General features: G+C 36.8%; 1 protein-coding gene across 2 annotated transcripts; it reads right to left on the bottom strand.

Annotated features, from left to right (window-relative positions):
* Positions 1–2,530: 2,530 nt before the first annotated feature.
* Positions 2,531–12,187, bottom strand: LOC121909400 (LIM/homeobox protein Lhx8-like). 2 transcript variants are annotated; one of them, XM_042429945.1, is made up of 8 exons: positions 12,009–12,187; positions 9,908–10,060; positions 9,084–9,205; positions 5,602–5,822; positions 4,885–4,988; positions 4,413–4,508; positions 3,869–4,049; positions 2,531–3,521 (listed from the first exon to the last, which is right to left on the bottom strand). In XM_042429945.1, exons 1-8 carry the CDS (start codon positions 12,033–12,035, stop codon positions 3,445–3,447), a joined length of 981 nt encoding a protein of 326 aa, XP_042285879.1. In that variant the 5' UTR covers positions 12,036–12,187; the 3' UTR covers positions 2,531–3,444. The 2 variants fall into 2 exon arrangements, with proteins under 2 accessions (XP_042285879.1, XP_042285878.1); XM_042429944.1 differs by lacking the exon at positions 12,009–12,187 and adding an exon at positions 10,397–10,786.

Here is a 12,187-nt window from a genome sequence, read left to right as displayed (position 1 = left end):
TTGCTCGCCGAAAACTTCCTGTTTTCCATGTTCAATGTGATGCACACAGTGGCACAAAACAGCAGAGGGAGTAATTTTCTCCTTTTGAACTGGCTGCATGAGTGATTATGAAATTGAAAACACCAGTGATACACAATAGTCTGCTTAAAGTATCACTACAAATCAATGATTTCTTACAACTTCTAAAGGATACCAATAATTTTGTCCAGGCTATTTTAGAATGTCTTTGTAGAATAAGCATGAGTTCAGTTATTTTCACAATTTTTTGTTTTGTTCCACTGCAAACCAAAGAGACACGCATTGATAGTAAAATATCTTTTCATTTCAACACTGTTCAGGACGAATGGTGCATTATTTTAATAAAATGCAAGGGTACCAATAATTTCGGCCACGTCTAGATATAAGACATTAGATGCCATGTCTCATAATGACTTGCCCTTCTGGGATGGAACCATATTGAAGCCATCTTGCCTGGGTTCAGTTTTAAACTTGGTGTAATTGGAACCAATTGTGAAATTATGTTGTCTTTATATTCCTTTTATTTTTCTACTAATACACCAGTACTGTTTTTTATTCAAAGTAATGAGCATAAGACAACTGTATCTGTCTAGAATGAACCACAGAAGCAAAGATTCTGATCTCATAATCGTGCATTTATATTGCAGACAATGATTTTATTTTTTCAATTTTTCCTGAACTTAATATGTAAGAACTGTCTTTGGTGTTCTGAATGGCTAATATACTACATTAAGAAATATCTTTTATGTAGAAATCCTAAATAGATTCAGTATTATGGCCTATATTGGCAGGCAATGACAATTAGAAACACAAGAAACACACCCACTGTAATATATATTTATTAATTACATAAATTGCACATTGGGCAAGATATCCCTCTCTCTTTCTCTTGCTTGCTCTCTCACTCTCTTACACAAACACATACCGTATATATATGTAGTAAAAATGAAAGCAGGGCTAAGATTTGTTATTTGTTAATTTTACAGGAGGCTCTGGTCATAGTAAATATATTGATTTTAACCTCTAAGAGCATTTTAAATCAAACTTATCAATAAATGCATTAAACTATATGCAATATTAACCTTTTTTCCTGATGCCAAATATTTCTCAATGAATACTCTGTATAACTGTAATAACCCTGTTGTTACACACAACAGTGAGGTCAAATTACATCAAAAGAACACAAGTTTCATATGAACAAATAATGGCAGTAATGAAATGAAAACCTGGATGGGAGGATGGTCTCCCTGGAAAATGACAAAGGGGGTGTTAAATAATCAACGGTGCTGGCTAGCTAACCAGCAAACAGGTGCCCCTGAGTTTAAAGCCTTTTAGTTAACTTTTCATTGTTCAATATTAGTGTAATTCAAAGTGTAATTCAAAGACCACGTTCAACATTATGATAATAGCCAAAAGTTAAGTAAACTGGAAGAGGAAGCATTACACAGAAGCAGTTTTCCCTCATTTTTGGTCCGAGTAACTTCAGTTCATCACTTGTCGTAAAATGAAGCAGCTTGTGTTGTTAACTGAATCCTGATCTTAGAGCTGCAGTGTTGAAAAAACATTGCTGTCTGACATTTTAATCAGTAACATTTAGCAAATGTGGAGCTTGACAGTGTAATGAAGGTCTGGTGAGGACTTTAGCCTTAAAATTGCAGTGCCAGAGGATTGATTATTATAATTTGTTTATATATTAAATATATAAAAATATTTAAAACGGTCCTTCCTGTTAAACTCTGTTAATGTGAGCACACAAACAGGCTGCATCCTTCACTGTCAGACTGGAAATAGAGTTATTAACCAAATATAATTTCCTGTTTATTATTTGTTTTAATGTACTTTACTGTAACTTATTGGTCATATGTTCCTACAATATAAAATGATGAGATCCTTTCTCATCTTGACTATTGTAGGTCAGTGCAGCTGGATTGGCCTTCTGATAAAAATTAAGAGGAAGAGCAAAAGAGACTTTATCACCAAATTTAGCAAAAAAAATGCTGCAGACTGGTCAGGAGGAAGAGATGGGGAAGGAGAGCAGAATGAGTGGCAGGAGAGACAGGGGATGACAAACTCAGAGGAAATAGATCAGAGTATGAGAAGAAAAGTTATATGGAGAACTGAGAAAGACGAGAGAAAAGAATAATGAGTGAAGAACAGATACAGAAACTGAGGGGGAGAGATAAAGACTGAGAGACACATGTTGCAACAGTTTCAGCTGGACCTCATGATATGTTTTCTTTCTGTGTAAAATCACCAGAACAGTCAGTAATCAGCCAATAACTATATTACTGAACAGTCAGTAATATAGTTATTGGCTATAGTGGAGCTAATTTAACAACTTTATGTTCTGTTGGGAAACTGAAAATTCATCTTAATCTGCAAAGTAACTTCTGACTACAGCTTTCAGATAAAAGTAGTAGAGAAACTGTACTCAGGTAACATTCCACCGCTAACACCATCTTTGCAAAGATGATCCCAGGAATGCAAAGTGAATTTTAACAAGACACAGACAGGCGTTTTGTTGCAGCCATGAACTTTAATTCCCACCTATCAACATGTAATGTGAAAAGTCAATTCAAGGGGTGTAGCTCAAACATGGCTTCTAGTGGCATCCAACATTGACAAATCATACATCATATTGCCGTTTGTCTGTGCTTTACACATGGTCTACTGAAAAGCATCATACGAAATGCTGTTTTTCCTAAATTAGACACACAGATGTGTTGAGAATGAGGCTTGGGCATTGCAAGAGGAGAATGCAGGAGGACAGTCCATACTTGCTGTCTGCTATACTTGCACTGTAAGACAGAAAGGAACAGGAGAATTTCTCTATTCATGTACCATTTCCAGTAGTTTAAATTTGTAGAATAACCCAATCTAAAATCTACCCAATCTAAATATATAAAAAAAAAATCATCTAGTAGTCTTTATACACAAACACAAATCATCTCATTTTCTCTCTTGTAAATTCCAAAACATTTCTCCGATACATCCTGAAAAAAAACAAAAAAACAAAACAAAAAAAAACACATCTTAGTGAAACCAAAGCTGTTTACATAATTTTCCAACAAAGTGCCTTATCTCATCATATTCTCCAAATAAATTAAAACACAAAGAAATTCATAACACATACATATTAACAAAAAGGTTCATCTTACAAACATCACTACTTTACTTGACATTTTCAGCTTCTCATCGATGAATCCATGTGTGATTAAATGATATTAATTCAGTGACTGAACAGGTTGATTCTTTGAAGTGTGTGTTCACACAATAGGTACAGTTAATTAAACTAATTCAGTGCTGTTATTTGCTGGACAGTTTATGAATTAAACTCATCCAACCCTCACAGGATTGTTTATTTAACAGTAATGATTGCTCTTCTCCTCGGCCAATCAGTTTCAGCTCTCCAGAGCAGGCTGTAAGTCAGGCATGGCTGGCTGGCTGTTGTGCCAGTGGATGAGACATGAGGGGCTGAAGCAAAAGTGGGTCTGGAGTTTGGACTGGAAAAGTAAAAACAAATGATACATACTGTATAAATGAACCATAAAGACAAACTATTAAAGTCACCACATTATTTCCTTGTGAATCTGAGTAACAATTACTGCATGTTTTTAAAGAAATCATCAGATTCAGACTCTAATATACAGCAGTAATGAGATTCTTTTACTATTGTGAGAATTTCTGACATTGCTGTAAATGGTATCCATGGAGACTATACAACATGTTTTCCTATATTTGTTGCATATTGTTAGCACTGACCTGGCTGTGCGTGGGCATTTAGAGGTGAGGTATATTTACTGTCTTGCTAAAATCTTGGTTAGCATAGTGATGAGTGTGTCTTTCTTACCATCCATATAAGTTAATGTAGTGAGAAGGGGTGCATCTGGTGAAATGTAGGTTGTGTATTGCAGATCCTCCATCAAAGGTGGTGTCAGCTGACCAGGAGCAAGTGATGTCATCATTGTTGAGGACACAGGATGTGGGCTGATGTGTTTCTTTTGACGAGCTCGGCAGTTCTGAAACCAAACCTGAAGTGGAGAGAACAGATTGATGATAATGTGACTATTAGTTGAGTTTCCGTGCATTATACTATTGGTACAACAGTGGGAGGGTCAGTCCTCTTAGAGTTAAACAGACCCATCTGGATCAGTTACATATGTGCATGCACATTTTTAGTGTATAAACATAAAATATAAGTGGGTAAAGCCCAACTACAGGACTCCACTTGGAGTCATTCAACTAGAATCATTGCACAAAGCCATCAGTCTTTATCCACTGTGAGCATATATCCTGACTCAATGTAGTCTGTATCTTTTCCACAATGTGATGAAATAAATAGTATTTAAACCAAAGTGATTTTCCTGACAGCAAAAGTTGCAGTTTTGGCCTACCTGGATAACCCTGCGGCTGAGACCGGTCCTCTCTGCCAGTTTCTGGAGAGTCTGGGCATCAGGGTTGTTATCTTTAGCAAACTGAGTTTGCATTACCTAGAGACGGAGTTGACAGGAAAAACATGGTTTACATGGTTGGTTGATTTTTTTAACAAGACACCAGTGCACTGAAAGTACAATATAATAACTGCCACTAGAGGGCAGAAAATCATCAAACAAGCTGACCACATATCATTGGCTTTTTATTTGTTCTGGCAAACATATTTACACGTCCTGGACACAGAGGAACATTAACACTCATCTGGAGTCTTGTTTCTGGACATACAAATATCAGTCAAACATTCTTTGACTAACACCTTTGTGGAAGTCATCAATCATACTGACAAATGTCAGAAAGAAAAATTGACCCAATAACTGCAGCAGTAGTAATGACACACACACACACACACACACACACACACACACACAGTACCTGTAACTGGTCAACAGTAAAGCTGGTCCTGGCCCTTTTAGCAGGTCTGGGCATGGTGCTGGAGCCATCTTTGTCTGCCTCATCTTCTTCTGTTTTTGGTTGCTCTTAAGGATAAGACACAGGACACATTACAAAGATTATCATCATGCATCATCTGCCATTTTTTGCTACCATTGTATTTTTCTTTAATTGTTAAATCCATGTTGGGCTTGTAGTTTCAGTATGTGCATGAGGATACACATACTGTACACACGTTACACATTCCTGCCATTAGTTTCACATTATTCCACTGATCTACAGGTAGCTCTAATGCACCAAGAAGTGCAGCAATGTGCCAAAAAGGCAGAGTAGAAGAAGGCTGCCAACTAGTAAACATGGATGTAAACAATGTCGGTTTCAAATGTTTAAGATAAATCTGCTCTGCAAATGTTGTATGATGTAGAAAATGCATTCAACACGTTTGTTAGGGCTCAAGGATACACAGTGTTTTGTTGAGCGAAACTGATTTAAAATGATTTGTAACAGTTGCATGTAATCTAATCTGTTTTTAATATAGTTTGATATGAGACTGTTACAAATACTGAGTGTTTATAAATTAGATTAATGTTTTTGTTCAACACACTCCTAATGAGTTTTTTCTTTCAAGGTTTTGGTTATCCAGCCAAACCCTTGTTATCCATCTATTATTTATGTTATTTATCCTATTCATTTACTCACCATTTTCCTTAGCATGCTTGATATTTTCCATCATAATGTCATAGTGTGGTCGGCAGAAGACTCTGTTCTCTAGTAGTCCACACTCCTCCCCAGTGGACAGCTGCCGCTTACAAGATGTGCAGGAGAAACAAGCCAGGTGGAAGGTGCTGCCTCGTGCCCGACGCACCCAGTCACTAGAATGGATGTTACGGCCACAGCGAGCACAGCGGGTCCCATACCTCCTGAAGAAGAGTGCAAAAAACGTGTGAGGAGGAATCATTACTTTTATTTAGCTGAAGTGTATAGGGGTTAGGGGATCAATGATAGTTCAATAATATTTAGTCAGTCTGTGGAGATGCTGACCACCATGGACAAAACAGGTTTTATACGTCTTGCAAAAGAATGAGAATATACCACACACACACACACACACACACACACACACACACACACACACACACACACACACACACACACACACACACACACACACACACACACACACACACACACACACACACACACCTTTTCAGTCTCCCAGTACTATATATATTGTGATAATGTTAAAATTTACCCTACAGTTGCCTCCTTTTTACCCTCAAATTAACATGTCAACCTTTTATCACTAGTTACTGCATGTATCTGGTCTGTTCTGGAGTCTAATCCATTAAAAGTATAACCACTTCTGGGAAAGATTTTGGGGACAGCCTGTCTGTTCAATTGGTCCCTCATTACCAACATGTACCAGTATGTGTGTGAGATTATCAACAGCCAACACTCAGCCTGTACCAGGCTGGCTTGAGGAGTGGATGCACTTAGCTGGCTGTTGGTGTAAACTACCCATCATGTCATTAGGATTTAATGTCACCTGTCAATGCCAGCTGACTGTGAGATCTGATTGCTGGACCCATAACTTCAGTTAATATCCAAACAATAACAAAATTTTCCTTTGATGAACCCAAACCCATGGCACTCAGGGGCGGACTTTACCATTAGGCAAGGTAGACCACTGCTATAGATTTATTATAATGTTTAGATATGAAACATACAAAATTGTGTTACTATTCAAACTCTCTATACCCTGAAATTACTTACAAAAGACCCCAAAGAACTTTTGGAAGGAAAAGAAAAAAAAAAAAAAAAAAAAAAAAAAATCACTGTCAACGTGCAATCTCCCCCATGCACTACAGATCAACTGACTACTGGACAAGCTGCTGCACACCTCTCAACTCACATGTTGCTAAGGACACAGAAACTCTTCAAGGTAATGTGCAATTCAACACATCAAGCAGTGACACAGCATTATCACAAAACACATTCCAAAAGAAAAAAAAACAAAACAGGAAAAGTAAAGTAAATCATTGTAAAACTCAAAAGGTAATCTGCTTTTCTGTTGCTCCTCCTGAAACTACTAGCAGGACCACAGTTACTAACATGTTCCTGTCACATCAACTCATTTGTTAGATGAGAGCATCTACCCTCTTCTCCTACAAACCCTCATGAAAACAGACAAAGAGAACGATGATGACATAAGAAAAAAAAAAACTGCATTCAAGGAAGAGGGAGAGTCAACTAGTAGTCTACAAGAAAAGAAAACTGCTTTCAGGACAGTAGAAAACAACATGTAGCAACATGCTGCTGCTAGTGATGGAGGTAGTATTCAGATCTTGAAAGTCACAATAGTGTTAAATAAAAATACTCCATTACAAGTCAAAGTCCTGCATTTAAAGTTTTACTTGAATTATATTATTTTACATGTTACTTGTATTATTATCATGACTACAACAGACACACTACCTTATCAGCAACATTTGAATGTCAATTTAAACTACCTTATATGCTGCTGGGTAGTTAAATCTATAACATAACATCGTGGTAATAATACTTCTGCATTTTTACTTAAGTACATGTTTGAATGCAGGACTTTTATTTTTAACAGAGTATGTTTAGTGTGGTATTTTGAGTTGGCTACTACTTCTACCACCACCAATACTAATATTCTCAATGAGACAAAGGCTGAAAATAAGGCATGAAATAGGCCCCATGACTGAGTTTGCCTAGGGCCCCCAAATCACTAAATCTGCCCCTGATGGCACTATTCCGTGTACTCCCAGTGTTCCCCATGAATGGATCAAAATGAAAATGCATGAATACAATCCATCCAAAACAAATGTTTCCACTTTTTAGCAGTAATATTCATTATAATCCAAGACTAAAATTGCAGAATAACCTATCTCTACATATATCTATAGCTCTAATTTATAAAAACACAAACACAGCCACTCTTCCATTACACAGACTGTAAAGCTGTCGCATTGACAAATGCTTATTTATTGACTGTTTATTTAATGTTGTTTTGATATTGAACCTGTGGGGTCAATATGTCATTAATTATAAAACACTCTACACGCTGTTAAGTATCTCCTCAGAGTCTGATCTACTTCATATTCAATTCAGAGGCATTGTAATCCAAAATTCTGTCAGTCAAAATGATAAACTAGCCTGTTTTTCAAAATTGATATTAAACTGAAATAAAATCAAGGAATCCAAGTGAGTACAATAGGCTGAAATAAAATTAATATTGGTTGTTCATTTGTCTTAAATGAAAGACATTTTCAAAGCAGTTAGATATGTGAAGAGAGAGAGACAACACTGCTGACAATGTTTCCTTAATTAGGAGAGTCTGTCAGATTATGTAAAATACTTTTGTTGAAATACTTGAAGTTTACAATGACCTCTCCTAATTTCACCAACTGGAAACCCAAATCACTCTCTGTTTTCCTCCTTGACATGTAGCTATCCCAACCCTGTTACAATTATGTGATCTCTGTTTTCAGAATGACTAGCCTCGACCTTGTTGTAATATTAACATTATTACTTGTGTATGTGTGTGTCAGTGTGTGTGTACTTTTACATGTTGTTTTTATTGACTTGTAAAGTGTACAGAGACTCTCTGGGTGACGTGCACTTTAAATAAACTGGAGTTGAAGTTAAAATTCTAAATGTCCATTGAGGTTTAGTGTTACAGTTTCCTCTTTTTCCAGAATAGAGAAATAAACAAAATTAGTGACATTGTTTTCACCTGAGTCAGCTTCATTCACTTAAAAAGGGGCATATTGGTCTTTTACTCCTAAAGAAATACATATAAAAATAATCCATTCATTCTAGTAATGCTAAGTTGTCAGACCTTCTCATGGCAGAAAACATGTAAACCTACAAAATATTATTTTCCTGCCTTCCAAGGTGTTGTGTTGATTTTCAACATCAAGTGGCAAAATTCTGCTACCTACCTTTTTACCCCTAGTGTTCAAAGTTCCCCCATGTGACAAGTTGTCAGCATTATTCTCCCCTCAATCGCACAGTGAAGAGTTATGTAAAACTGATGAGGCTATATACATAAAAATTAGTCTGGACCACTGATGGAACATGGAAAAACATCAAACTTGTTCTTATCTTATCATAATCATAAGTTTTTTTAACATAAGTTGTCAGGGATGTCATACCTGAAGTAGTCGAGTTTGCAGAAAACCTGTTTATCTTTGATATAGCAGCTCACGTGCCGCCCCAATGATGTATTACACACACTGCATGAGAGGCAGCGCACATGCCAGCACAAGTTGTTCACCTGAAACAGAAAAAAAAGGTTTTATTTTACACAACATTTAAAATAGAATACTGGCAGTTATCCTTATACTGAATGCATTTAAGAGACTGCTAAAATTACTAAGCCTCTGATTTTTAGATTATTTGGCTAATTTATTGGTCCACTTTTTAGTGAAGAAAGTTAATAATAGACTCAAATTCAAAATATATTACTGTAATGCACTAATGAGGTAGCATGGTGCCAGAAATAAAAAAAAACATCAACTATGGCACTGTAAGCAGCATTAAACTGTAAATGGAAGCAAAACTGTTGATATACAGCGTGTCAAAAATTGTAAAAATTACCAATTTGAAACACAAATTCAAATTTAAAATGTGAAACATGATGCAAAAGATCTCATAATAAGAAGGGATCTCATAATCTTAATGTACGTATTCATTTTTAAAACGTTTAAAATTTAAATTTTACATTGTAAGAGAGGAGGGAAAAACTAAAAAGAGGTGGAATAATTCCAGTACCAAATAAATGTCTTAAATACATAAAATCAGGTTAATTTACTCTTGATCCTCGACGGTGAAATTAGCCTCAGTCATTAGAAACTGGAAACACTGAGGCTAAATGGCTCTATAATAGCTTCCTTATGAATATGCCTATAATTGTCGTGTTGCCCATGAGCCTTATGCCAGCCATGGTTATAGGCTACGGGTTTTGATGTCAGTCTACCTTGAGCAGGTATCTGTCCACTATCTCCAGGCCGCAGGACGCGCACAGGGGTTTACCCTGCAGGGAGGCCACAGCGGGGACGGAGGAGGACGAGGAGAGGGAGGAGGGGGAATACGAGTCCTCCTCGAAAACATCATCAGGCCCGGAGGAACCCTGTCAGAAGCCACAGTCTGACAATGTAACAACAGCTTATAAAGAACCTTTTCTGACTTTGAAAATTACCATTCCATAAAATACCTCAATTACAAAATTTAGAGCGTCGTTTTGAGGTTGATTAGCCTCTCAACACAAGCAAAGCAAGTGTCCAAAACAACTTTAAAACTAGCTTGTTTGGTTAGCATATTGTGATATATTCTATATAAGAATTAAAAACTTAATGCGCCGTCAGGCGAGCTTCCTTCCATTTAACTTTTCACCCTCTGCCTGTTGGCCCACACCTTTAAGCTGTGTGGACTCAGAAATCGTTAATTTGATACTGAAAACACCTACTGTGTCGACAAAAATATTTCCTTGTTGTAGCTGAGTGAAAACAACCTCCGTCGTTCCCCTTTCTCTCTCAGACATCGTCTCAGCGACAAGCCCGAAGTGACGCACAGGCCGGAGTGACCACAAGTAAGCTAATGTCCCCTTGAACCCCTTCACATTTCCATGACAACCACAGAGATGACCTCATTAATAAAGGTCACCCCTCCAAAACGAAATATTTGACCAAATTTCTGGTACCCCTATCTGCGCCTTTATTGTATTTATGTACGGCCATGTTTGCCGTGGACTGCAGTTGTGCATATATTCACTTCCCTGGGGACGTCTTTTACCACTTTACAGCTTTGTTTGCCACGAAACAACAGATTTCTCCGTGTGTTCAATTAGTTACTTGGGACACCATTAGACCGGCCCTCAGCACGCGCTCACAGCTGAATGAGATTCTGTTTAATTGTGCTCAGCTGAGCACGTGCATATGATAACGAGCCATCAGCCAGGCGCAGGTGAGTTTTACCTGCGGCTCTTTCAGCGTGATTCCCCCACATTCCTTCTATATTAAACTCCATTGTGCACAACTCTGTCATGAATTTGGCTGGTTTGGCTGCCTTTCTGAACTGTAGCAATATGTTGCCGAGACATATTTTAATAATCTAAAAATCTTTTTGTGTAGACAGAAAATAGCCCTACTACAATCGAAATAAAATACAAAAATAAATAAATAAAAACACAATTGGCCCACATGCTGATGCAAGTAACGCTACATTTTGTGCGAAAGACACTTTGGGAATAATGTTTTTTTTTTTCTTTAATGAAAAATTCTCGGAGATAGGTTACTTTTGTTGGATATTAGGTGGATAATGAATATTTGTGCAACGCATTAATGCGAAAACAACAAGGCCACAAAGTGGACTATTGCATTTTTTTAAAATTGATCTCTTTCATACAGAATTGGATATAATGCTAAAACAAAAAACAAAACAAACAACAACAAAAAACAAAACAAAACCGGAAGCACTGGACCTGTATACCTCCCTCATATGTCATTAATATGACCAAATGTCAGATTACTTGCTAGATACAACATACAGCCTTTTAATGCAACCTCAACCTCATGTTTAAGTCACTTTTATGGTTTAGGCCTGTAGCTTCACTATTCTAAGTTGGACTGTAGCTTGTAATTCAATTATTTTCTGTTAAACAATACGTGGGGACAGCAAAGCATGGAAAAAAACACACCCTTCAAATTTCCATCCCTTTTTATTAGCAGAAAATAATTTATGGCAAGCTTTATATCCTACTGTTATCAAACCTTCATTTTGCCTTCATTCTTTATCGAAAAATGAATACAAATAATAATAATAATAATAATAATAATAATAATAATAATAATAATAATAATAATAATATGTTCTAAATGATTATACGGTGGTATATAATATAATATAATAAAATATAATGGGTAATAGAAAAGTTTGGGTCCCACCTAATTAACGAACGTCGCCGAAGCATTTCTCCCTTCTTATTTCAGCTGGGAAATGAAACCTCCAGCCTGTAGTAAAATCTATTTGAACTTGTAGAAAAGATATTAGAACTATTAATGTGAATATATCCAACTCACCACGCTGTTGGAGACAGAGTTAAACATTTTCACGGAGCATCTGCCGGCTCCTGCGTTGCATCCCCGTTCAGCCAGATGTTGTTACTCCACAGCAGCAGACTGTTGCACCTTGTTATTAGTCCACTGTACTCCAGATTGTCACTTCAGCGTTGCTTCTTTCTCTTATGAAGACTTAGTTC

Source organism: Thunnus maccoyii, chromosome 12, assembly GCF_910596095.1.
Source record: "Thunnus maccoyii chromosome 12, fThuMac1.1, whole genome shotgun sequence".
NCBI lineage: Eukaryota > Metazoa > Chordata > Actinopteri > Scombriformes > Scombridae > Thunnus > Thunnus maccoyii.
Note: the sequence above shows the minus strand (reverse complement) of the source record. Positions and strands in the feature narration are given on the sequence as shown.

Bases quoted from the DNA above. Each gene is read 5' to 3' on its own strand.
- LOC121909400 (XM_042429944.1), bottom strand. From the start codon at position 10,471: ATGTCTGAGAGAGAAAGGGGAACGACGGAGGTTGTTTTCACTCAGCTA. The intron at 5,823-9,083 runs GTATGACATCCC...ACTCTTCTTCAG, and splicing joins TGCAAACTCGACTACTTCAG to GAGGTATGGGACCCGCTGTG. The intron at 4,050-4,412 runs GTAGGCCAAAAC...TCTCCACTTCAG, and splicing joins TCAGCCGCAGGGTTATCCAG to GTTTGGTTTCAGAACTGCCG.